The following is a 27,912-nucleotide window of genomic DNA, read 5'->3' on the forward strand; positions in this document are numbered from 1 at the left end:
TCACAGTTCACCATTTATTCCACAAAACATATAATGCAAAGCATGTGCCCTGTACAAGCCTAAAATCTTATGAAAATACATAACATGCTCATGAGATATTTCTTCATTTCATAAAATTATCTAACACTGTCTTTGTGAAATCACCCAGGTCTTGCCTCTTAAATTCAACAAATATCCATTCTAGACCGTTTTTCCTTTCTTTCCATCAGCACTCGTTTCTTTGCATTGCTTATCTTACCAGCTTTAATCCAATACCTCACATATGGCGTTTACCATATAAACAACTCAAATATTTCAGTCATCTTAACTATACAAACACACTGGTATGGGAGTTGACACAAATAGGCTTTTTACAGTAAATTTCCCTCCAAACTGTGAAGAAGCAGGTGAATACTACCTGGCAGTGATTCCATGTGCTACAGTCAGAGGAATGGGGAGTGCACGATAGCTGCTGGTGATGTTTCATCACCATCGAAGTCCATGGTTGTGTTCATTAGGGTACACAACGGACAAGTCCAGATAGGCCTAGTCCTTCCCCGTTTCAGTCCCTTTTATTCTGTTTGGTTCCTAATGAACATGCCCCAGTTGTGTTTCCATCACCACTTCTTGTGTCTGCCGTTCAGTCAGTGATGAACACATCTTTGATAACATCCACAATAAAATTAAAAACGATCAGATTTCAAATCTTGTCCATGTCCCTTTGTAGCACAGCAGATTTGGAAACTTTCTCTTCTGGTCCTTTTTACAATGAGTTATTTTATGTAAAAGTTCAGTTACTTAAGGGGTTGTTACTGAAGGTTTACTATGGTCTTACTGAATCGCATCAGTAGCCATTACTGGGTAGCGGAGTTGACTGGCTAACGACACACATACTCTACGGTGGTTAACTCTGAAAGGTAAGCAGCAGTCGACTGAAGCTGAGTGCCAAACCCCTGCAAAGGTTGGATTGCTGATCTAATTGTAGAAGGAGATGGATAGCCTACGGTATCTCTTATTTTCCCTTCCAGTCCAGTGAAGCACCAACACAATCATTCTATATCTTCTCCAGTGTCAACATTTTACAATTACACGTCTTCCACGGTCACATAAGTTATCATATGCACCAACTCTTGACTCCATTAGTGCATACATGTTAAATGTTTTACATGTATTAATAAAAAATATATACAAACCAAACTTTGTTTGATAAACCACACAGTATTACAGCTGTAAAATGACAATCCCAGAAAATAAAAAACATCACAAAACAAAGAAAAGGAATTTGTTTTTGCAATTGAAATCAAAAGCCTGGTTTTCTAATTCACCCAAACACTATTTTCTATCAAATGGCCAAATACTGAACACGGGGGAAAAATGAGGAACAGCAACGGTTAGAGCTCCACAGAAGTTCTTGCCAGTATTTTTTTAATGTTAAGAAAGTGGTTGATTAAACTATCAGACAAACCAGTAGCCATTGGCAATATTACCAGATGGGAAATATTCACAAAACAAACAACAAAAACAGGATTAAAAGGGTTGTTAGATAAAGAGATTATATGCAGCAATACAAAGCCTGAGGGTACATGTATGCAACCGCAAACCAAGCTAAAGTTTGAGGCAAGAAATACCCTGGGTCCACTGCAAATACAATAACATCCTGGTATTCACTTAATGTTCTTGAAGAGACATAGGAAACAAGGCTTTTATAAAGGTTCAGATTTCAGCTCTTCAACCCTGCATTCCAGATCTGCTACCTGCAACAGAAAGTTATGGTTACGTATTATGATAGACTACTAAAAACTTTACCAATGCTCTGCTTCACCAATGGCTGCACACAATGAAATATAATATATACCATTTAACAGACACTTTTATCTAAAGCAACTGACAGTAATGCGTGCATACATTTTTTGTATTGGCGGCCCCAGCAGGAATCGAACACACAAACCTTGGTGTAGGAACCACACATATAGCCATCAGTCTCCACTATTACCTGTTCATGGAGCTGTCCTGACTCCTCCTTCAGTGATGCCTCGGCCCCGTCCTGTACACAGCGCTGAGTCTCCTTCTTCAGGTACTCAATCTCCCTACAGATGAGACGTCACAGAGACACTAATCACACTCAGTGTTTCCCCTATATTCATTTAGCAGCGGTGGCCCAAATTGTTGCCTCTGCAAAAATATTTTTATGCAGAAACGCACTTTTAAATGGATAGTCAATGGCTCCATGACTGGAAGTCTATGGGAACAGCTAGCATGTCACTGCGCTAACGCTAGTAGCAATGCAACCTCTGTGTGTGTGTATGGCCCGGCCTTACTTCTGCTGGTACTCCTTGATGAGGCGCTTGGCCTTGCTGTACTTGCGCTCCAGAGCCTGGTACTGGGCCTGCGTCTCCTTCAGGTGCTCGTCCACAGCCTGACACAGACTCTGGGCCTCCATCCAGTAGCCCTCTAGCTTCTCCATGCGCTCCTTGTTCTCCTGCAGAGTCTGCTCCAGCTGGTTCTTGTCCATACGCCAGCGCTGCTTGTCCTGCTCTGCACGGTTCAGCTGGGAGTGTGGAGAAGTACACACACACACACAGGTAGAGAAATGGACTGGCTGTAAACGCCACTGAATATTAATTAAGTAGGAGATGTAGGAGTAGGACAATTATACATTGGGACATAACATTTAAAAAACATATGTATATTTTTATTTTATTTAACCTGGATTTAACTGGGCAAGTCCGTTAAGAACAAATTCTTATTTACAATGACGGCCTACCAAAAGGCCCCCTGCGGGGACGGGGGCTGGAATTAAAAATACTAAATAAAAATATAGGACAAAACACACATCACAAAAAAGAGACAACACTACATAAAGAGAGACCTAAGACAACATAGCATAGCAGCTACATAATACAACTTAACCTACCTTTCTTTTCAGCTGTTGGATCTCTGCCTGTGTTACAGCATGCTTTATTTGAAGCTGAGGAGAGAGAGAGTTAAGGAAGTTGTTGCAAAATCTGTCCAAAAAGTAGTGCAGTATATAAGGAATAGGGTGACATCTTTAATGGTGACATCTTTAATGGTTTCTCTCACCTCCCGGTACTTATGGGCCAGCTTCTCAGGGTCCGTCTCCAGGGGTGAGATGTCCTCGTTCTCAGCCAGGTCAAACACCTCGATGGCAGACGGCTCCGTGGGGCTGACCTCCTCCTCGTCATCCTCCTCCTCATCAGTACCATATTCACCATCCTGGGGAGAGAGAGGACCGGTGAGCCCGAAGTAACTAGTCGGTTTGGAGTTTAATTGATCTCCAGCTCTTAATTGACAGGGCCAAAGTGTCTGCATATTTGAATAGGTTCAATATGCTTCCATCAATCCCATTTCACAGCATTTGTATAATTGCCTGCGACTGCTGCTACTATAACAGCATCATGGTTATAAGAATTTATTCTTAACTGACATGCCTTGTTAAATAAACGTAAAATAAAACAATAAATGGTTGGTTGGTGCTGAGACTGGCCACTAGATGGCGTATAACACCATTGAAGAGCATTCCTAGATTGGGGGAGGGAACACAGAACAAACCCTCAACCATTATGCCATCATTCTGCATGTCAACGTAATAAGATGGAGAACATAAGAATGCCCTGCATCCTCATAGGATTTTGATTGGATAGAGGTTGAATCATGCTTTTGGGTTGTAAGTACTCTAAAATCTCTAACCCAACAACCCAGAGATGAAGAGGCCAAAACATCAGAAACACTGATTCATTTTGAAAAAGGAGTCCTAGGGAGACAGAATTTAATTTATCCTACTTGGCCTACGCTCTCTAAACTGACCTGTTGGTATGCATCACAAATGGGACCCTATTGGCTATATAGTGCACTACTTTTGACCAGAGCCCATAGGAAGAATAGGGTGTCATGTGGGAAGCAGACTTGTGTTTATACTGTCTGGATGCTATACTGAACATTAACAGCGTAGCTGTGGACACACGCCCATTCAGCTCACTAGATACAGCCACCGTCTTTGGGTCAATTCTGACAAAGATGTGATTGGCACACATACACCATCTTAATCATAAAGGGTAAAAGAGAACACACAGAGGGAAAAATGTACCTAAAAAGCGTAATATTAATTGTAAAAAATTCAAATAGTGACCAGGTTTCAGTTTATCTCTAAACTAGCCGTGTTCAGGGTCATGTTCTTTAAGGCACAGAGTAGCAAAACATTTTGCAACAAAGAAAACATCTGTATTCTTATTGGACAAGTTCTGGTAGTAACTCCCCTGCTATCAGGTGGTCTGTCTGTCCATCTGTACTGTACTTCTTGGTTGTCCATGTACTGGCTGTAGACTGGTTGTAGACCTAGCTATACTAGTTGTAGACCAACTGTAGACTGTTTGTAGACCAACTGTAGGCCGGTTGTAGACCAACTGTAGGCCGGTTGTAGACCAACTGTAGGCCGGTTGTAGACCAACTGTAGGCCAGTTGTAGACCAGTTGTAGACCTACCTTCTGGTCATCTATGTACTGGTTGTAGACCTACCTCTTGGTCGTCCATGTACTGGTTGGTTACAGACTGGTTGGACTGGTTGTAGACCTACCTTCTGGTCATCTATGTACTGGTTGGTTACAGACTGGTTGGACTGGTTGAGACCTACCTTTTGGTCGTCCATGTACTGGTTGGTTACAGACTGGTTGTAGACCTACCTCTTGGTCGTCCATGTACTGGTTGGTTACAGACTGGTTGTAGACCTACCTCTTGGTCGTCCATGTACTGGTTGGTTACAGACTGGTTGTAGACCTACCTCTTGGTCGTCCATGTACTGGCTGTAGCGTTGTTCCATCACCTCTCTCTGCCAGCGCTCCTGTTCCAGAGTCTGTTGGATCAGCTGGGCCACCTCACTCTGCTCGCCCGGCTTCTCCCGACCAATCAGAAACCTGCATACAATTACACACATTCTGAAAATGGCTTTCTATGTGGACTGCAATAAGAGGAACCTCTATATGGTCCCTTAGCAAGAGGTTAAATCATCTGAATTATATAACCTCTCAACATCGACTCAATATGCTCCGAGAGAGACGTGTTTTTCAGTGTAATACTCTCCTCAGCTTGTAAGAGGAATCCGAGTAGTGCAGTTCAGAATGAGTAGCCATAGTCAGTTATCAAGACCACCACAACAGCCTTAGAATTACCTCCGTTAACTATCAGGTAATTAAATGCTAAAACACAGCTCCCATCCTCATTCACCCATCCATTCCCATGGCTGACATTTTTATGAATAGGCCCAACTGAACGCCTGCCTGCCTCAACCCTTCCTTCCCCGTCTACTGATCTATAATGCATGAGCTACCTCTAAAGTCAAACAACACTAACAATTACACACACACAGGAACAGCACACACTAACAATTACCCCTCATAGCTCTACTGATCACTAGTTCCAGAATTATGAATGAATGAGCCTGTATACGACGACAAAGCAGCGCTGGGGATTGAGGAACAGGCAGGCGACTCTGGTGCCCCATCTCAGCCACAAATAGACCCCTCTGGCATTTCAGAATGATAATTATGTTGATGCCTGCTGTGAGCAAGATGGTGATGTTTTTATGCTCTTCAATGGTTCAAATGTGAGTTTCAGCTGTGTCTGTGGTTCTGTTGCTGTATCTCCGAAGGGAAGATTTCACTCTTCATCATGGCCCTATTTGACCTCTGATGACTGACTACTCTGCATGCCCTGGTCTACACAGTATATATGTGGGAGGATGTGGTCATTTAGACAGTCTTCTCTAGAGTCTAAAGCCGCTGCAAAACTAAGAAGAAAATGTGTACAGAAAACCTTAACGGAGTCTGGCGTTACGCAGTACTACAAAGAAAATAGAGTAGGGATTAGACTTGACGGGCCCAACTTTATACAGGGCCAAGTCATTTAACCTGTCTGTATTCAAGTGTTTGAGAGAGACGTCCATCAAGGCAACTCTATTCCCTCTCAGTAGCTAATTGTTCTCAAAGCAGTAGTAAACTCAGAAAAAAAAGAAAATGTCCTCTCACTGTCAACTGCGTTTATTTTCAGCAAACTTAACATGTGTAAATATTTGTATGAACATAACAAGATTCAACAACTGAGACATAAACTGAACAAGTTCCACAGACATGTGACTAACAGAAATGGAATAATGTGTCCCTGAACAAAGGGGAGGGGTCAAAATCAAAAGTAACAGTCAGTATCTGGTGTGGCCACCAGCTGCATTAAGTACTGCAGTGCATCTCCTCCTCATGGTCTGCACCAGATTTGCCAGTTCTTGCTGTGAGATGTTACCCCACTCTTCTACCAAGGCACCTGCAAGTACCCAGACATTTCTGGGGGGAATGGCCCTAGTCCTCACCCTCCGATCCAACAAGTCCCAGACGTGCTCAATGGGATTGAGATCCTGGCTCTTCGCTGGCCATGGCAGAACACTGACATTCCTGTCTTGCAGGAAATCACGCACAGAACGAGCAGTATGGCCGGTGGCATTGTCATGCTGGAGGGTCATGTCAGGATGAGCCTGCAGGAAGGGTACCACATGAGGGAGGAGGATGTCTTCCCTGTAACGCACAGCGTTGAGATTGCCTGCAAGGACAACAAGCTCAGTCCGATGATGCTGACACACCGCCCCAGACCATGACGGACCCTCCACCTCCAAATCAATCCCGCTCCAGAGTACAGGCCTCGGTGGAACACACATTCCTTCGACGATAAACGCGAATCCGACCATCACCCCTGGTGAGACAAAACCGCGACTCGTCAGTGAAGAGCACTTTTTGCCAGTCCTGTCTGGTCCAGCAATGGTGGGTTTGTGCCCATAGGCAAAGTTGTTGCCGGCGATGTCTGGTGAGGACCTGCCTTACAACAGGCCTACAAGCCCTCAGTCCAGCCTCTCTCAGACTATTGCGGACAGTCTGAGCACTGATGGAGGGATTGTGCATTCCTGGTGTAACTCGGGCAGTTGTTGTTGCCATCCTGTACCTGTCCTGCAGGTGTGATGTTCGAATGTACCGATCCTGTGCAGGTTTTGTTACACGTGGTCTGCCACTGCGAGGACAATCAGCTGTCCATCCTGTCTCCCTGTAGCGCTGTCTTAGGCGTCTCACAGTACGGACGTTGCAATTTATTGCCTGCAGTCCTCATGCCTCCTTGCAGCATGCCTATGGCACATTCACGCAGATGAGCAGGGACCCTGGGCATCTTTCTTTTGGTGTTTTTCATAGTCGGTAGAAAGGCCTCATTAGTGTCCTAAGTTTTCATAACTGTGACCTTAATTGCTTACCGTCTGTAAACTGTTAGCGTCTTAACGTCCGATCCACAGGTGGATGTTCATTAATTGTTTATGGTTCATTGAACAAGCATGGGAAACAGTGTTTAAACTCTTTACAGTGAAGATCTGTGAAGTTATTTGAATTTTTACAAATTATCTTTGAAAGACAGGGTCCTGAAAAAGGGGTCCTGAAAAAGTTTTATTTTTGCTGAGTTTAGTTGGTGAGGAAAAGAAACCTGCTAAAAAGAAAAAGTGTTAACTAGAAGCCTCTGAACATCAGAGTGTTGCATCGAAGTCTACATCCCAAATACCACCCTATTCCTTATATTGTGCACCATTTTTTTACCAGAGCCTTCTGGACCCTAGTCAAAAGTAGCGCACTATTGCCAAAAACATATCCTCACTTGACGGTGCCTGTGGTGTTCCTGAGGACGGAGGCAGCGAAGGTCTGGGTGACCCCCACCAGACTGGTCCCATCCACCTCCACTATCAGGTCATTCACCTGGATCCTGGGTGGAGAAACACAAAGCAGCACAACAACCTCAGCACCACAGTCTTATAATATGCTTACTTTTTCAGTCCTTTTTTTATTCAACCTTTCATACAGGTTCGTCTCGGAGATAGAAATCTGTTTTGCTAGCGAGACCTGCTCCCGCAAGGAACCGTAATGCGACCGAATTGAATCCCTTTATTATTCAAAACCTATTTGTGGAAAAGCAATAACATATCAAAATCAGCAAGCTAGACAGAGATGTGAATACTACTACTAGACACACAAGTTTGGCTCATCTCACATGCTTGATTGCTTCTTAGATGTATTAAAATCATGCAGAACCTGTTCAGGTAAGTCTGCCAGGAGTATAGATGGAAAAGCCGTAGATGAAGGCCACCATTTTGTAACGTACCTGCCATCCCGGTGCGCTGCTCCTCCGTCGGTGACCGTCTTGACAAAGATGCCCAGTTTCTCCAGGCCCATGTCTGCCCCCGCCCCCATCCCAATGATACTGATACCCAGTCCATCCCCATCTGAGGACACAGTGGATAGAAGAGAAATACTGTCTGAACTGTGAGAAAACAATAAAATCATCGTAATCCATGATGAAAATGAAATGCTCTTTTGTTTCATAATAGCTTTTTAAATCAGAATTTCCTCATGGGAGAAGGGATAACTGGAAGGCAGATGGAGGGATGATGGATGCGTGCTGATTGAGTGAGGGGATTGATCTCTAAATGTCTCAAGAGAATGGCGATACAACTCCCCTTTACAGTACTGTGAAGAGGAGTTTTCTTAAGTGGGCAATCTGGAATGTTCTTTGTTGTTTTTCGAATCGCAGATTGACACTTTAAGGTTATGGGGGTAACTGAGCTGAGGTGTACCTTTCTCCAGCTCGACGGGGAACAGATCGAGCCTCTCCACCCTCTTCTCCAGTTCGTACTCTGCAGACGCAGCCATGGGGTCCACGTCCTCGTTCCGACGATCATAGTCCTCGTTGGGGTAGGTGGCAAACACCTGACAGATGAAGAGAACAAAGTAGCTTATTACAGAACTGTTTAAACATACTTTTTACTTAGGCTGGACATGTGTAAAGCACTTTGTGACAACTGCTTTATAAAATATATTTTTGTTGTTGATAGATTTACTGATTGAGCAGTAGTTGCAGGTTTATCATTGAGTATGAGGATGTTTCTATCCGTGTTAGAAGAGGGCCTTAGTTCCATTATGTTCTGATAGGGTGGATGGAGGTGGGACACAGTGAAAAAGGTGACCACATAGTGTTTTGTGCATTATACTGTCACGTCATTCACCTAAAAAAAATGGACACAAACAATTTCCATCACCAAATTTGCCTCAAGTTAAAGCTTGTTTCAACTACCAAAATGCTATTATATTCAGGTAACAAATCAACCCCGGTATAAAACCCAAGCACCTCTCATAGAATAGATAGTGACCCATTTCAGAGCAGAGCTTCCACTTTAGCTCAGCGCCAACAGCATTCTTGCATCCCAAATGGCACCATATTCCCTACATAGTGCACTACTTTTGACCAGAGCACTATGGGTAGTGCACTATATACGGAGCTATTTGGGAATTAGCCCATGACAGTATACATAAGCACCTTCAGCATTCTAATGCAGTCCTGGCCACTGCAGCTGCCCCACACACACACACACTCTTTCTCGTCCACTCTTCTCTCTGGTCTTCCAGGGAGGCTCATGTGCACCTCACATAACCCCTCTCCTACTAAGCTACACAGGACCTGCTCTGTGCTTTACCCTCTCTTCTCTTTCCATCTCACTCTTCACCCTCCCATTCGTATCCCTCAATCCTCTCCTCTTTTTCTCTCCGTCCCTACATCACCAATAACCTCTTCTCTTTTCTCACTCTCCTCATTCCCTCTGGTTTTTTAAATTATTTTTTTCTTCTTCTCCTCACTCCCTCAGTTCCCAATATTACCCCTCATCTTTTAATCGTTTCCCTCCAATGAATATCCCTCCTCCTCTCTGTTACAACGGTCTTCATGTTTGCTACCTTTTGTCATCTGTTTGTGCCTGTCTCAGAGTAGTCAGTACACACACACACACACACACACACACACACACACACACACACACCTCTTTGCTTGTACAGTGTCGTCAAAATCACATGGTTTCTGTCTCCGTAGCAACCACAGTGAAGTGCTTGTCAGATTTGACATTGCCCTTATGATTCAACCAACCTTATCCTGAGAGAACTAAATGGACTATTATCTGTTTTCATACATCATTGAATACTAGGAAGGTTGAGGTGAGGCACATTTCTTTGGCTGGGCTAAACTGTATCTAGGTCTGTGCAGTTGTAGCAAAGGTTTTCAAATAAAACACCCGGAAGAGGTCTTGCATCAAAGCAGTCATTGTACAGTACATACACTTGACGACGCATCCTATGACCACGTAAATGCCAGCTCAGAGCTATACATTTAGGCCCACACACACACACACGTTATGACTACCTAAACCAGTAAACCTCTGACTGGTGTAGACCAATGGCGTGGGTTTGGCATATGGTCTAAATAGGTTGTGAGATTTAGGTTACCTTTGTATTAGGATTAGGATCATTTGGATTATAAGCAGACAGAAAATATGTTTAGCCTTCATGTGAATGGATGTAGCCTGGCACTAGCACAGGGGTTTTCAAATCTTACCCTACAAGGTCCAGACTGGTATTCTGTTCTACCTGATAATTAACTACACCCCACCTGGTGTCCCAGGTCCCTGATTAGAGGGGAAGAATGAAAAAAAAGCAGTGGAACTGGCTTGGAGGTACAGATTTGAGTTTGAGGGCATCAGCACATCAACAGTTAAAACAACTGAAAGTGGTCCTCCAAAGCTCTCTAACTGTGTGCATCCGAAATAACACCCAATTCCCTATATAGGGCACAACTTTTGACCAGAGCCCTATTCTTGTCTATTTATTGCATCTGTGCCTGTTTGTTCTGTGTCTGAAGCACCGCCATAGCGCTAATAGAATTGCCCTTAAGGGGACAAATCAAGCTCTGAATTGAATTGAAAAGTAGTTCACTACATAGGGAGTAGGGTGTAATTTGGGATTTAGCCACTGTCTCACATGGCAGTTCGCTCCTTGAGTTTAATGGCCACAGCTGGTGGCCCTTCCTGACCCCATTTCATGGCCTTGTGACCAGAGACCAACTACAGTTCAGAGTATTAAAACGTGTCAAAGGAAACAAGTCCCCTACATCCAGATGTGTCTGTCCTCTGTACCACCTGCCTGTGTTAGGCTGGGCTGCATCACCTGCACACTGACTGACAAGGCAAAGACACACACTGACATGGCAAAGACACACGCACACACTGACATGGCAAAGACGCACACACACACTGACATGGCAAAGACACACACTGACATGGCAAAGACACACACTGACATGGCAAAGACACACGCACACACTGACATGGCACGCACACACACACTGACATGGCGCACGCACACACACACACACTGACATGGCGCACACACACACACACTGACATGGCGCACACACACACACACACTGACATGGCGCACACACACACACACACTGACATGGCAAACACACACACACACGCACACACTGACATGGCAAAGACACACGCACACACTGACATGGCAAAGACACACGCACACACTGACATGGCAAAGACACACACACACACTGACATGGCAAAGACACACACACACACTGACATGGCAAAGACACAGGCACACACTGACATGGCAAAGACACAGGCACACACTGACATGGCAAAGACACCCGCACACTGACATGGCACACACACACACACACACACACACACACACTGACATGGCGCACGCACGCACACACACACACACACACTGACATGGCGCACGCACACACACTGACATGGCGCACGCACACACACAGACATGGCGCACGCACACACACAGACATGGCGCACGCACACACACAGACATGGCGCACGCACACACACACACACACACACTGACATGGCGCACACACACACACACACACTGACATGGCGCACGCACACACACACACACACTGACATGGCGCACACACACACACTGACATGGCGCACACACACACACACTAACATGGCGCACACACACACACACACACACACACACACACACACACACACACACTGACATGGCGCACGCACAAAGCTAACACTTTCTCCTTCCAAAGTCAAGAGATTTACTTCTTCCTTATATGGGAGTATCCCACTAAAGGCCAGACAGACACTGATCATCTTACATGATGCTCTCATATCCTCTCTGCTTCCCTCCCTCCCTCCCTCCTGTACTGTATGCACGCACACACAGTCCAACACTGGCTGAGCTGGGCGGGGCAGAGAAGGTGGCATTGTGGCAGTCAATGAGCGACATGAGCCTGCCTGCCAGCCTTTCCCCCTTTCAGGAGACAAACATTGGGATTAAGGTGGGGGGCTGGGCAGGGGGAGGCTGGGGCTGGGGCAGGGGCAGGATACATGCTGCTGCTCCAGTTGTGACAGATAATAGGTCACAGTGGCTAACAGATGGCCAGGAACACCCCTCCCTGCAACCCTCTCTGCCACCAACCGCCCTACAAAAGCTGTGTGTGCAGCCAGTAGCTAAACTAAGCTAACGCCTTCTGTTTGTGTCAGAACAGGGAAACCAAACAGGGAAACCGCTTGGAATGTATCACATATTAAAAAGCCCAAGCAACCACTTTTTTTAACAAAAACACACAAATGACTAGGTTGGTACTATGGGAGGTATAGCATGCCCTTTTCTCAACAATTACCACAATGGCTCCTAGGCTGCACCCTAAATGGCACCCTAGTCCCTATGGCCCTGGTCAAATGTAGTGAAGGGGAAACAAAGCTTCCTGAAGCATTGAGCATTTCCTGCCAATTGTGTTGAAACTAGGTTAATTACTCGAGGATTTGATCAACACAGTGTACATTGCCTAAATTCAACATACCTGGTCTTCCAGGTGCCTGCGGCACTCCAGGCCCAGGGTTGCCTACCCCTGAACTAGAGAATAGGATGCCACTTGGTACACAGCTCTTGGCTGGGAGGGATGTGGTTGGGTAACATTGTGGTCACATCCTCCTAGTACAGGGTTTCCCAAACTCTGTCCTCAGGACCCCCAAAAGGGTGAACGTTTTCATTTCTGCCCTAACACTACACAGCTGATTCAAATGATCATTATTTATTTGAAATCAGCTGTGTAGTGCTAGGGCAGAAATGAAAATGTGCACCCCTTGGATTCCCGAGGACCGGGTTTGGGAAACGCTATCCTAGTAGAAAGCAGATTACCCTGTTCCTCCTCTTGTTGCTTCCCCCCAAAACAAATCCAAATCTGGGCTAAACCCAATAGGCTGTGTGGATGTGGTGTTGACGGGTGAGTTTAGTTGGTTTCTCACAACAGAAATAGCATGTTCCTCTCCACACAGTCTCTCGTCAAGCTCAGCTGCTAACCTATTAACATTACCACTGGGCCGTTTCACACATTTTTTTATAACACTCTCTTAGACGCTCTTCCCATTATATTTTCTTTTTTACAAGATGTTCGTTTTCACTGTATACTATTTGCTCTCCATGCATAGAAGAATCTCAATTGCATTTTCTTGATTCCTTTGCATCCTCTGTCCTGGCCTCCTCAAAACCCATTGGATGCAAAGGTCAGAGATCCCTCCCCTCTGACATTCTCATCCAATGGGTTTTGAGAAGGAGACGAGGAGAGTGGACGTGAGGAATTAAGGCAATGCAGTTGAGATTCTCCCCATGTCCCATTGAAATGGCACTTTGGTAGTTGAAGAAAGCTCTGTCTAAAGTAGAATTATGGGATGGAAGGCGATGAGATTGGTTGTCTCATGTGTCCTATTGCCATCTTCATTCATAGTTCAGAACAGGCAGTCTATCTGCTACTTGCGGTCTCAGAGCATTTCATTTCAATGTACCGGATATCTGTGGCAATTAACCCACTATATGTGTGAGAAATTAGTTTCCGAGAGCTGGCTTGTGGCTTAATCAAACCGCAGCAGCAACAAGCTCAGCACAGACTTAACGTCCCTCCGAGAATCACTCAGGTGGGCCTACCTCCAACAAACACTCAATCTCCCACTAACTGCAGAAACAATCTTAGCACGTATAACGTATAACACACTACGAGAATTAAGCAGACGTACCTACAACAAACACTCAAGCCCACTAAGTCTCCTGATGACAATTGAACCTTAATTAAACTGCATAAACAAGCTAAATATAAGGAAGGGATACCTCCTTAAACAGTCAGTCAGTTCCAATGCGCTCGCCACCCCTTCCCCCTAACTCGTCAATGTTTGCAGATCTGAATGGTCTGGAAAGGTATAAGCTTCCGCATTAACAGTACCAGTGAAAAGTTTAGACACCTAATCATTCCAGGGTTTACATTTTTACTATTTTCTACATTGGTGAATAATAGTGAAGACATGAAAACGAATAAATAATACATATGGAATCATGTAGTAACCAAAAAAAAGTTAAACAAATCAAAATATATTTTATATTTGAGATTCTTCAAAGTAACCACCCTTTGCCTTGATGACAGCTTTGTACAAACGTGGCATTCTCTCAACCAGCTTCATGAGGTAGTCACCAGGATTGCATTTAAATTAACAGGTATGTCTTGTTAAAAGTGAATTTCTTTCCCTCTTAATGTGTTTGAGCCAATCAGTTGTGTTGTGACAAGGTAGGGATGGTATACAGAAGATAGCCCTATTTGGTAAAAGACCAAGTCCATATTATGGCAAGAACAGCTCAAATAAGCAAAGAGAAATGACAGTCCATCATTACTTTAAGACATGAAGGTCAGTCAATGTGGAAAAGTAAGGACTTTGAAAGTGCAGTCGTAAAAACCATCAGGCGCTATGATGAAACTGGCTCTCATGAGGACCGCCACAGGAAAGGAAGACCCCGAGTTACCTCTGCTGCAAAGGATAAGTTCATTAGAGTTAACTGCACCTCAGATTGCAGCCCAAATAAATGCTTCACAGAGTTCAAATAACAGATGCATCTCAACATCAACTGTTCAGAGGAGACTGCGTGAATCAGGCCTTCATGGTTGAATTGCTGCAAAGAAACCACTACTAAAGGACACCAATAATAAGAAGAGACTTGCTTGGGCCAAGAAACACGAGCGTTGGACATGAGACTGGTGGAAATCTGTCCTTTGGTCTGATGAGTCCAAATTTGAGATTTTTGGTTCCAACCGCCGTGTCTTTGTAAGACACGGTTCCCATCGTGATGGTGCTTTGCTGGTGCCACTGTCAGTGATTTATTTACAACTCAAGGCACACATAACCAGCATGGCTACCACAGCATTCTGCAGCAATACGCCATCCCATCTGGTTTGCGCTTAATGAGACTATCATTCGTTTTTCAACAGGACAATGACCCAACACCTCCAGGCTGTGTAAGGGCTATTTGACCAAGAAGGAGAGTGATGGAGTGCTGAATGATATATTATCACTTGTGAATGATGCCCAGCTTGTGTGCAGTAAGGCAAGAAATGTCACATGCCTCTTTTTTCCCAAATTTTTCAAATCATAGTCCCCCACCTCATGTAGCCTAGCCAGTAGGCCTATATGTTTTGATAAGGTTTGAATCGCAACTAAACTGTCCAAGTAACTTCTTAAAATTAAGCACATTAATATGCTTTGCAACTGGTGTTGAGCCTGAACTGGCATACAGTTTGGGGAAGATCATTTTCACCATAAAAATGCACCTTTTATAATAAAGCATTACATGCATAATCGCATTTGTGGTCACTTTTGAAAATTGTGTTTTCCCTCTAGTTGATTGCATTTTGGAACATTCGCACACAATGCCGTGTGCGGATTATTGCGCTTATAATGTGAAGAAATAGCCTAATAGTTTATCAACATTTGAACCTAAACGTTTTGATCGGTTGCAAGAGCATCATTGCTTTTGAAAGTTTTTTTTTTATGTGAGTGGTTGTATTAATTTGGGATCTATCGCATCCCACAACAGTCCCAGACTATGTTTGGAATATTTATTTCTCGTAGGCTAGTGCTTTTGCTGTTCGTTGGGCCTACTCATCTTGTTGGCTGATGAAAAGTAAATGTGGACAGTCCTAACATCTTGAATATGCACAACGGAATTCGATAAGAAGGACATGCGCAGTTGCGCCCCTGATGTGTCTGTCTTCACTTGTAGCCTACTTCGGAGCTGAGATAGATGCCTGTGAGAAGAACTCAATCAAGTGACGGGTATTGGCTAATAAGAATTGAGATATCTGAGAGAGCCATGTGAGTGAGAGGTGCTTCGGAACACACAGATGAAAGAAGGCAATTATAATTGTTATATTCAGCCCAAGGGCACAGCGTCCACTGGGCGCAAAAGGCATGGATTTGTTTAGGGGGATTTAAAGCCACACTAGGGGGATGCCGCTGGGAAATTCTAGGCATTATCAAGTGCTTGTCAAATTGTGAATGAGAGACTGATGAAGTGTGTGCAGGCTGTGAAAGAAACATGCAACTTTTTCTCAAATCATCATTAGTCACATCATGCAGCCTTAGAATGTATTAAAAATCAAAACATATAGCCCAATGTTTGTATCACAACTAAAGTTGCATGAATAACTAAATTAAGAATAGAAGAGAACCTATTTCTTTGTTAACCGCTCAACACAGAATTGCTGCATATGCGCACTCCCTCAGATTTCATTTGGAGAAAACATCCTTTCTATTTTATGTTCAATTGTATTCTTCATACTATAAATAATATAAAATAATGCCACAAAATTCTAAGGAAGTCTTGTCTGCTAAATGAACTAGTATAGCCCACAGCCATATGGCATATCCAGATCAGGACAACTCAGAGTATGCTATTCTGTTCTTCTGAAATAGACTACATTTTCTTCATTTCATGTTTCTTTAGACTTGTCTAAAATAAATAAATGGATTTATTGTGATGGTGTAGGCTATATTAAAATTGATTTATTATACTTTTTAAAACGTAGATGTTCCAAAAGTCTGCATCAGTGGCTTGTAGGCTATGCGTGGAAGCCAGGAGATGCTAAATGTTAACGGTCAATTACCATGAGACCGCCAGTTATTTGCTTGACAATCACCAGCTGACAAAATGACATGACTGCTACAGCCCTAGCTTCACATACAGAAACCACACACAGAGGCTGCATGCAGCAGGACTGTACTGTGGTGTGCATTGAGTTGGGTGGTGCAGCCCATAGACTGTATAATACGGTGCAGCCCACAGACTGTATAATACGGTGCAGCCCACAGACTGTATAATACGGTGCAGCCCACAGACTGTATAATACGGTGCAGCCCATAGACTGTATAATACGGTGCAGCCCACAGACTGTATAATACGGTGCAGCCCACAGACTGTATAATACGGTGCAGCCCACAGACTGTATAATACGGTGCAGCCCACAGACTGTATAATACGGTGCAGCCCACAGACTGTATAATACGGTGCAGCCCACAGACTGTATAATACGGTGCAGCCCATAGACTGTATAATACGGTGCAGCCCACAGACTGTATAATACGGTGCAGCCCACAGACTGTATAATACGGTGCAGCCCACAGACTGTATAATACGGTGCAGCCCACAGACTGTATAATACGGTGCAGCCCACAGACTGTATAATACGGTGCAGCCCATAGACTGTATAATACGGTGCAGCCCATAGACTGTATAATACGGTGCAGCACAGCCAAAAAAGTGGGACAGAATGACCTTGCTGATAATCTGTCTGGTCCCCCATCCCCCCTCCCCTTCTCATGGGCAATGTGTGACTGGCCAATAGATTCACTTGGTAGTACAGTGTGTGAGATGACTGGCCAATAGGTTCACTGGTAAGGGACCGTTTTATCATACCTGGCCACATTGTGATGCATTAAATCTCTCTGGCTTCCCTTGTGGTCCAAGTAAAAACCCTCAATTTTACTAACGCTTGCAAAAATACCTGCTAAATAAGTTTTCAACCCATTTCAATATCTAGTCAACAAAGTCTACTGGGCTATAATCACATCAAAGACTATTTTTGTATTCTTTATTTGTTTGAATTGCAGACACTGCAAAAAAAACTAACAAATGTGTATTCATGACTGAAGCTAGCTCTGACTATTATGGGATGCCACTGTGTAGGCTGTAAATATTCATCAGAGAGAGGATTGGTGAAGAACGGACAGAGGTGGAAAGATAGTTGAAGAGGGACAAAGGTGAACTCTGTCCCTGGTTGAAAGAGTGTACGTTGCAGATAGTTTTTCTTATACACATGGTACAAATTCAAAGGAGATTATAATATATATATATATATATATATATATATACACACACTAAAATCACTCCAATCAACATTAGGATCAATAATTCAAAGCATCTTGTCCCAGGAGAATAGGAGAGAACAGTTATGAAATACAGTGATGTAAAACAGGAAATATAGAGTAAGGACAACAAAACAAATAAGAAATGAGGAACCGGAGAGCAGGTTCCTGTGTTTAAAACAAGCAGACAGACCCAAAGGAGAGGCCTGTCTGAGGTGATTACAATGCTGCTATTTTTATCAACTTATCATAAAACAAGAGGAGAATGGTGACAGATGGAGAGGGGAAAAAAAGAGGGAGTGAGAGAAAGAGAGAGAAAGGAGGGTGTTAGAGTGAACAAAGCCAGTAGTGTGAACTGAACTTTACCCCAGCGATGCTGTTTGTGCCAGTTTGAGAAGAGAAAGAAAGAAATACATTTGACACAGACCACAGTGGCTGTCACCACAACAACTCCTATGTGTGGGCGTCTGGGTGAGAGAGAGAGAGAGCAGATACGATGAGGGGGAAATATTCACAAAAAAAAAAAATATGGACAAGCACGAGCACTTCCTGTACCACCGAGAGAGAGAGAAAGACAGAGAGAAAGACACACAGAGATAGAGAGACAGTGAGATAGCAATAGAAACAGCGAAAGAAAGACACAGAAGAAAAATACAGAATGACGCAGAGAGAGAGAGAGACACAGAGATTCAGCAACAACAACAAAAAAGATAGTGACAATACTGTGTGACCAAAGTCCTGGCAGTCATTAAACCATGACATTTTAGCCACCAAATAAAGGGCCTTCAATTTGACCTCCCTCTGACTCCCATGCATTCCCACTGTACCCACATCAATCTCAACAACAAAAGAGACTCTGATACAGAGTGAAGGACTGTGGCAGTGTGATGGGAGGGTTTGTCTGTCAGAGGACAGACACTGTTGGGTACAGTAGTAATAGACTGAACATATCAAAAAGACTGTGTGACAGTCAGCCACAAAGCGCTTTGAGTGTTATTTCTGTTAGAAAAAGCGCGACAGAGATGCAATAGATTATTGTTATTACTGTTGGGTACAAGCCCACAGCCCAGACCGACCCACTCTGCTCTCTGTTAGGTCTAATGAGCTGTTGCTGCTTTGTCACACCACGCAGATGGCGAGCCAATGTAAAACATTACAGGATGTCACAGTTCTCTTTTTGATACTCTCATTAGGGTCACAACGTCGTCTACTGAAGTGATCTGGAATTATGGGTGATCATAACTCGTTGAAATATAACATATCTTATGAAATAGCCTACCCACTGGGCACAGATGTCAATTCAACGTCTACTCCACTTCGGTTCAGAGAGAGAGAGACAGAGAGAGAGAGAGACAGAGAGAGAGAGACAGAGAGAGAGAGACAGAGAGAGAGAGACAGAGAGAGAGAGACAGAGAGAGACAGAGAGAGACAGACAGAGACACAGAGAGAGAGAGAGAGAGAGAGAGAGAGAGAGAGACAGAGAGACAGAGACAGAGACAGAGAGAGAGAGAGAGAGAGAGAGAGAGAGAGAGAGAGAGAGACAGAGAGAGACAGAGAGAGAGAGAGACAGAGAGAGAGAGAGAGAGAGAGAGAGAGAGAGAGAGACTTCAATATGGATGGTCATGATAGCTGCTTGAGCTGGCCCTGCATGTGTGAGTGTGGGACTTAATAGTATCAACGCACACTTGACTTGGCAGAGCGAGGGCTTCTCTCTCTCTCCATGTTAATGCTGGAGACCTCAGGGCAGTGAGACTGAACTGGGGTAGCAGAGAACAAGACTACATACCATACATACCAAATAGCACCCCATTCTCTACATAGTGGACTACTTTTGACCAACGACCATTCCCTACATCTCCCATACTCAACTGGCGGACCACAGTCCTGATCCGGACCCAGAACTGGGTCAATACGGACCGCGGGTCCCGACTACAAAATGTAAATAAAATAATAATATTATTATTTGGGGGGGTGGCTCAGTCGGGCTTTGACCCCGGGTATCATATAAACACAAATAAGACATGGAAAAATGCGTAGAATTGCAGGAACTCAGCTTTAAAACAGCAACATTTTCTCTCCGCCAACAAGAGGAGTGTTAACAGTTTGGGGTTTGTTACTATGGTGATAAATGACCATATCCATCTGGACCTTTACCACCTGGGACATTTTAGTGACCGGACCTTCTCAAATAGTACTTGAGTACTCCTGCACTGCATGGGGCACTACTTTTGACCAGAGCTCATTCCCTACCGTGGGCCCTGGTCAAAAGTAGTGTGCTATATAGGGAACAGGTTACCATTTGGGACACAGATAATGACAGAGCAGTGAGACTGAGCTGGGGGAGCAGAGAATTGTATGCTGCTTCTTGGATCATTACACTTCCCAGTCAGTAGAGACACCGAATTAACTTCTCCCCTCCTAGCCCTGACATGATGTAGCCTCCAGCTTATTACGGTGTCTACAATAACATACGTCTATGTGTATAATCATTTGTGATGGGCAACGATACGGAAAATCAATATCAGTCTAATTCTTTCATTCAATATCATATTGGTTTGTAGAAAATACATTGCAAATGTGTGAATTTTCACTTCTCTGTGAAATCCAGACAACTGTCGTGGATTGCCCATTGGGATGGGTGTTCTGGTAGCATAAAGCTACCTAACGAGTTTGAATAAAATGAGAGGCCCATCGCCAGTATATGGCCCATAAGCAGGCAATTAGGTATGACAAGTCTGGATAACGGAGGCTACAGCCATATCAGGATAACTTCTTTACCATGCTGAGAGAAATCAATGTTACTTCTTCCTCATGTAGTAAAGTACTGTAAAGTACTGTAAAGTAGTAAAGTACTGTAACTCACGTCTACCTTTGACTCATTCCTCTCTGCCTCCTTCTTTCCACTCCTCTCCTCTTTTGACCTCACCCTCTCACCTTCCCCCCCCTACTCACAAGGCAGGCAATACGCTTGACCTCATCTTTACTAGATGCTGTTCTTCCACTAATCTCATTGCAACTCCCCTCCAAGTCTCCGACCACTACCTTGTATCCTTTTCCCTCTCGCTCTCATCCAACACTTCTCACTCTGCCCCTACTCGGATGGTATTGCGCCGTCCCAACCTTCGCTCTCTCTCTCCCGCTACTCTCTCCTCTTCCATCCTATCATCTCTTCCCTCTGCTCAAACCTTCTCCAACCTATCTCCTGATTCTGCCTCCTCAACCCTCCTCTCCTCCCTCTCTGCATCCTTTGATTTCCTCTGTCCCCTGTCCTCCAGGCCGGCTCGGTCCTCCCCTCCTGCTCCGTGGCTCGACGACTCACTGCGAGCTCACAGAACAGGGCTCCGGGCAGCCGAGCGGAAATGGAGGAAAACTCGCCTCCCTGCGGACCTGGCATCCTTTCACTCCATCCTCTCTACATTTTCCTCTTCTGTCTCTGCTGCTAAAGCCACTTTCTACCACTCTAAACTCCAAGCATCTGCCTCTAACCCTAGGAAGCTCTTTGCTACCTTCTCCTCCCTCCTGAATCCTCCTCCCCCCCCCCCCCCTCCTCCCTCTCTGCGGATGACTTCGTCAACCATTTTGAAAAGAAGGTTGACGACATCCGATCCTCGTTTGCTAAGTCAAACGACACCGCTGGTCCTGCTCACACTGCCCTACCCTGTGCTTTGACCTCTTTCTCCGCTCTCTCTCCAGATGAAATCTCGCGTCTTGTGACGGCCGGCCGCCCAACAACCTGCCCACTTGACCCTATCCCCTCCTCTCTTCTCCAGACCATTTCCGGAGACCTTCTCCCCTACCTCACCTCGCTCATCAACTCATCCTTGACCGCTGGCTACATCCCTTCCGTCTTCAAGAGAGCGAGAGTTGCACCCCTTCTGAAAAAACCTACACTCGATCCCTCCGATGTCAACAACTACAGACCAGTATCCCTTCTTTCCTTTCTCTCCAAAACTCTTGAACGTGCCGTCCTTGGCCAGCTCTCTTGCTATCTCTCTCAGAATGACCTTCTTGATCCTAATCAGTCTGGTTTCAAGACTGGGCATTCAACTGAGACTGCTCTCCTCTGTGTCACGGAGGCTCTCCGCACTGCTAAAGCTAACTCTCTCTCCTCTGCTCTCATCCTTCTAGACCTATCTGCTGCCTTTGATACTGTGAACCATCAGATCCTCCTCTCCACCCTCTCCGAGCTGGGCATCTCCGGCGCGGCCCACGCTTGGATTGCGTCCTACCTGACTGGTCGCTCCTACCAGGTGGCGTGGCGAGAATCTGTCTCCGCACCACGTGCTCTCACCACTGGTGTCCCCCAGGGCTCTGTTCTAGGCCCTCTCCTATTCTCGCTATACACCAAGTCACTTGGCTCTGTCATATCCTCACATGGTCTCTCATATCATTGCTATGCAGATGACACACAATTAATCTTCTCCTTTCCCCCTTCTGACAACCAGGTGGCGAATCGCATCTCTGCATGTCTGGCAGACATATCAGTGTGGATGACGGATCACCACCTCAAGCTGAACCTCGGCAAGACGGAGCTGCTCTTCCTCCCGGGGAAGGACTGCCCGTTCCATGATCTCGCCATCACGGTTGACAACTCCCTTGTGTCCTCCTCCCAGAGTGCTAAGAGCCTCGGTGTGACCCTGGACAACACCCTGTCGTTCTCCGCTAACATCAAGGCGGTGACCCGATCCTGTAGGTTCATGCTCTACAACATTCGCAGAGTACGACCCTGCCTCACACAGGAAGCGGCGCAGGTCCTAATCCAGGCACTTGTCATCTCCCGTCTGGATTACTGCAACTCGTTGTTGGCTGGGCTCCCTGCCTGTGCCATTAAACCCCTACAACTCATCCAGAACGCCGCAGCCCGTCTGGTGTTCAACCTTCCCAAGTTCTCTCACGTCACCCCGCTCCTCTGCTCTCTCCACTGGCTTCCAGTCGAAGCTCGCATCCGCTACAAGACCATGGTGCTTGCCTATGGAGCTGTGAGGGGAACGGCACCTCCGTACCTTCAGGCTCTGATCAGGCCCTACACCCAAACAAGGGCACTGCGTTCATCCACCTCTGGCCTGCTCGCCTCCCTACCTCTGAGGAAGCACAGTTCCCGCTCAGCCCAGTCAAAACTGTTCGCTGCTCTGGCACCCCAATGGTGGAACAAGCTCCCTCACGACGCCAGGACAGCGGAGTCAATCACCACCTTCCGGAGTCACCTGAAACCCCACCTCTTTAAGGAATACCTGGGATAGGATAAAGTAATCCTTCTAACCCCCCCTTAAAGATTTAGATGCACTATTGTAAAGTGGTTGTTCCACTGGATATTATAAGGTGAATGCACCAATTTGTAAGTCGCTCTGGATAAGAGCGTCTGCTAAATGACTTAAATGTAAATGTAAAATGTACTAAAGCACATGAGAAAGAACCAACCACCAACCAGCCAATATAACTCAACCGTTCTTCATCTTTGGATTTGAATGGCAGTGAACACCTATCTTTTTAGGTGCATAACCACCATCCATATAAAACCAACCACTGCACTGCTGTTGACCTTTAACAAGTCCAGCCAGTCAGACTATCCCGACACAAAAATAGGAAAGCAGCTACGCTAATTATTCTGCCTCTGTTCCTCCCGAACAATTATTTACAGACACAGACAGAGAGAGATCTACTGAGAGACCGAGAGCATTTTGGAGAGGGAGCTACACAGAGAGAGATTGAGCGAGCTACACAGAGAGAGATTGAGCGAGCTACACAGAGAGAGATTGAGCGAGCTACACAGAGAGAGATTGAGCGAGCTACACAGAGAGAGATTGAGCGAGCTACACAGAGAGAGATTGAGCGAGCTACACAGAGAGAGATTGAGCGAGCTACACAGAGAGAGATTGAGCGAGCTACACAGAGAGAGATTGAGCGAGCTACAGAGAGAGAGATAGCGCTAGAGAGAGAGAGCAACAGAGAGAGCTAGCGCTACAGAGAGAGGGAGCTACAGAGATCTACAGAGAGAGAGCTACAGAGAGAGAGAGCTACAGAGAGAGAGAGAGCTACAGAGAGAGAGAGCTACAGAGAGAGAGAGAGAGAGAGCTAGCGCTACAGAGAGAGAGAGCTAGCGCTACAGAGAGAGAGAGCTACAGAGATCTACAGAGAGAGAGCTACAGAGAGAGAGCTACAGAGAGAGAGAGATAGAGCTACAGCAAGAGAGAGAGAGAGAGAGAGAGAGAGAGATCAACAGAGAGAGAGAGAGAGAGAGCTACAGAGAGAGAGAGAGAGAGCTACAGAGAGAGAGAGAGAGCTACAGAGAGAGAGAGCTACAGAGATCTACAGAGAGAGAGCTACAGAGATCTACAGAGAGAGAGCTACAGAGAGAGAGAGAGCTACAGAGAGAGAGAGAGAGAGAGAGCTACAGAGAGAGATAGAGCTACAGAGATCTACAGAGTGAGAGCTACAGAGATCTACAGAGAGAGAGAGATCAACAGAGATCTACAGAGAGAGAGAGCTACAGAGAGAGAGCTACAGAGAGAGAGAGAGAGCTACAGAGAGAGAGCTACAGAGAGAGAGAGAGCTACAGAGATCTACAGAGAGAGAGCTACAGAGAGATAGAGCTACAGAGAGCTACAGAGAGAGAGCTACAGAGAGAGAGATAGAGCTACAGAGAGAGAGCTACAGAGAGAGAGAGATAGAGCTACAGAGAGAGAGAGATACAGAGATCTACAGAGATCTACAGAGTGAGAGCTACAGAGATCTACAGAGAGAGAGAGCAACAGATATCTACAGAGAGAGAGAGAGCTACAGAGAGAGAGAGAGCTACAGAGAGAGAGAGAGCTACAGAGAGAGAGAGAGCTACAGAGAGAGAGAGAGAGCTACAGAGAGAGAGAGAGAGCTACAGAGAGAGAGAGAGCTACAGAGAGAGCTACAGAGAGAGAGAGAGAGAGAGAGAGAGAGCTACAGAGATCTACAGAGAGAGAGCTAGAGAGAGAACGAGAGAGCGCAACAGAGAGAAATCTACAGAGAGAAAGCTACAGAGCTACAGAGAGAGAGCTACAGAGAGAGAGAGCGAGAGAGAGAGCTACAGAGAGAGAGAGAGCTACAGAGAGAGAGAGAGCTACAGAGAGAGAGAGAGCTACAGAGAGAGAGAGAGCTACAGAGAGAGAGAGAGAGAGCTAGAGAGCGCTAGCTCCCACTGCATTTCAGATAAGGATCTACAGACTGGTTCTTTCAGGGCCATGTCAGCTGCACAGTGGGAATGCAGGCAGGCAGTGGCAACTGGCTGGGAATAAGGCTACTGGCACAGAGGGAGGGGGAAAGGGGAGAGGAGGCAAGGGGGGGAAATGACTAAGCATATAGTAATGTATGGCGTGAAGGAAATCCGTGGTAGTGACCAAGTCAAGCACTACTACAAAAGGACTGGTTGTAAAGATGGAAGCCTGTGACGTGTTAAATATAATTGAATACAGTGCAATGGTGTGTACGTGACCATGTATATTCAATTAGAGTGCGAGCTCACCTTGATAGGCCCCGTGCTAAAGCAGACCTTCCGGCTGGGTGGAGGGTCCTCCTCTTCAGGCAGCCCAGGTTTCTCATGACAGCTGGACTCAGGCTCATACGGCTCATCTTCATCCTCCTCTTCCTCATCCCGCTGGCTCCCTCCAGAGTCCTCCCCCACTGCGCTGTACGTTCTGATATCCACCTGTTCTCCCCCTGACTGATCCTTTACAGTCCTCTCTTCCCCCTCCTCCGCTGTACCCCCCTGGCCCATCTCTCCATCTCCACCCTGCCTCCCTCTCTCACTGCTAGTGCCCTTGGGAGAGGTCTCCCTCACCTGGGCCTCGCTCTCTGTACGGTTCTCTCCATTCTCCAGAGAGATGTGGTGGATGTCAGCTTTCACTAAGGTGCTGCTAGGCTCCTGGTCACTAGAGTGATCCTCAGACTGGCCTTCAACTTTGGCCTGGGTTCCAGTCTTATCCCGGCCCTCTTTGGGCTCGGGGGATGTCGGGCCACTGTGGCCTCCATTCTGCCCTCCGTTCAGGCCATCGGAGGTGGAGGAGGATGAAGGGGCAGCCTTAGCCCTGAGGCTTCTGGGAGGCCCATCCAGGTCCCTCTGGCTGCGCCCCCCACCCTCCTCCTCCTCCTGGCTGGCAGTTGGGAGGGCAGAAGCACGGTTCGCCCTCTTGGAGATGATTTTGGAGTTGAGCTGCACCCCCACCTTGGTGCTGACCCCCCGGGAGGGCAGTGGAGGGGTGGAGGAGAGGCGGTGCAGGTTGTTGCGGAGCTCAGAGGCCCGTTCAAAGACAGCGCTGAGCTGGGAGACAGTGGGGGACACGGCCTCGGTGGTGTCCAGGCTGTCCAGGGATTCTGTGCTGCCGTTGAACCGGGCCACCACGTCCAGCCTGCCATCATGGAAGCCCAGGCCAGAGGTCCGCTCTGTCTTCAGTAGGACCCGGTTGGTGGCAGCGGCCTGCTTCTCCCGCTCCAGCTGCTGTGCCGCCTGCTGTTGTTCAAAGATCTTCCGTGTCTCTTGCAGCTTGGAGTAGCTGGGTGATGAGGCTAGGGGAGCCTGCCCGTTCTCCGCTTTGGCATTGGGGTTGAACCGGTTAACCCGCTCTGAGACAGTGGATCCCAGCTTCAGCAAGGCGCTGTGGTCCACATTCTCATTCAGGCTACCGGCTCTGGGGAGGGAGAGACGCACCCTCTCAGTAGTCTTCTCCAGGTCCTCCCCTCCCTCCCCCTCCCTGCCGGGAGATGTGCTCCCTGGGCCTTGCATCTGCTGAAACATGTTCTTGATACGGTGCACGTTGGAGCCGTAGCTCCGGCGGCCGCGGGGGCCTTCCTGCATATAATCGCCATTTGCAGCATTGTCCTTCACAGGCTTCAGCGCCTGTATCCCCGCCTCGTATGCGTTCCGGTGCGGAGATGGGCTCCTCAGCGTCGAACCAGAGCCGGTGCTCTTGGAAGATGAGGTATCGGTCTTCATCATGATCAGTCAAGCTTCACAACGGCTGCTCAGCAACGGCATCTCTCCCTTTCTCTTCCTCGTTTGTCAGCACAAATCGGTCCGTTCTCACCAACAGTCAATTCTGTTGGGGAGACGGTGAACCTACGTGCCGACTAGAACTGAATAGCAGGAGAATAAAAAAACAAAGGTTGTTGTTTTAGGCCGCGTGCATCCAGTATCCTAATCCTATGGAATGGAGGAAAGTGAAAAACGATGCATTCATTAGTCATAAACTCGCTAGTGATTAAAACACCAACCTGACGAAAAACCTGGAGAAAAATGCCCTGGTTACAAAAACATCACTGCAGAAAACTGGAACAGTAACCCAATGAACGCTGGATGTTCCACTGACGACAGATTTATTCAGTTTAATCCGTTTTCAAGAGCAGCAGCATCATCATTTTGATCTCTTGGTTTTCTGAACTGCTGATTTCTGGCTCTGGGTCCTCCTCGCTCGCGTAAAAGCAGACTGCTACTGAGGATGGGACGAAACTGGGTCATAGCACCGGTCGGGTTCACTCTACGTTTTCAGTCCTTGAATATTAGCCTAGAGATAATCAATATATGTGAAGGGCTACTCCATACACGAGTTCTATATCATTACAATTATGATATCAAGTAGACGAGCCAAATAAACAGAATTCTTCTATACACTGGTATTTTGGGCACTTTAGGACCCTGAAGAAATCAAAACCAGCATGCATCAGATTACTGTGTCCAATGATGATGTATCCTTTTTATATCGTCGCTTCCTGCGTTCACTAGTGCCTGTCTAGCCTACACGTTTGATGATAATATGTTATAC

At 46.1% G+C, this 27,912-nt stretch overlaps 1 protein-coding gene across 2 annotated transcripts; it reads right to left on the reverse strand.

Annotated features, from left to right (window-relative positions):
- Positions 1-27,760, reverse strand: LOC100380747 (neurabin-2). Of its 2 annotated transcripts, XM_014179843.3 has the most exons (11): positions 27,365-27,760; positions 25,620-27,226; positions 8,642-8,774; positions 8,170-8,290; positions 7,669-7,773; positions 4,775-4,907; positions 3,061-3,213; positions 2,894-2,947; positions 2,298-2,527; positions 1,973-2,066; positions 1-1,733 (listed from the first exon to the last, which is right to left on the reverse strand). In XM_014179843.3, exons 2-11 carry the CDS (start codon positions 27,087-27,089, stop codon positions 1,683-1,685), a joined length of 2,544 nt encoding a protein of 847 aa, XP_014035318.3. In that variant the 5' UTR covers positions 27,090-27,226; positions 27,365-27,760; the 3' UTR covers positions 1-1,682. The 2 variants fall into 2 exon arrangements, with proteins under 2 accessions (XP_014035318.3, XP_045565954.2); XM_045709998.2 differs by having other exon boundaries at positions 25,620-27,760.
- Positions 27,761-27,912: the final 152 nt, after the last annotated feature.

Source organism: Salmo salar, chromosome 28 (assembly GCF_965601325.2).
Source record: "Salmo salar chromosome 28, fSalSal1, whole genome shotgun sequence".
In the NCBI taxonomy this organism is placed as follows: Eukaryota; Metazoa; Chordata; class Actinopteri; order Salmoniformes; family Salmonidae; genus Salmo; species Salmo salar.

Coding starts and splice junctions, on each gene's coding strand:
- LOC100380747 (XM_014179843.3), bottom strand. CDS start 27,089: ATGATGAAGACCGATACCTCATCTTCCAAGAGCACCGGCTCTGGTTCG. Junction 8,291..8,641: donor CCCCGTCGAGCTGGAGAAAG/GTACACCTCAGC, acceptor CTGTGTCCTCAG/ATGGGGATGGACTGGGTATC. Junction 2,067..2,297: donor ATCAAGGAGTACCAGCAGAA/GTAAGGCCGGGC, acceptor TCTCATCTGTAG/GGAGATTGAGTACCTGAAGA.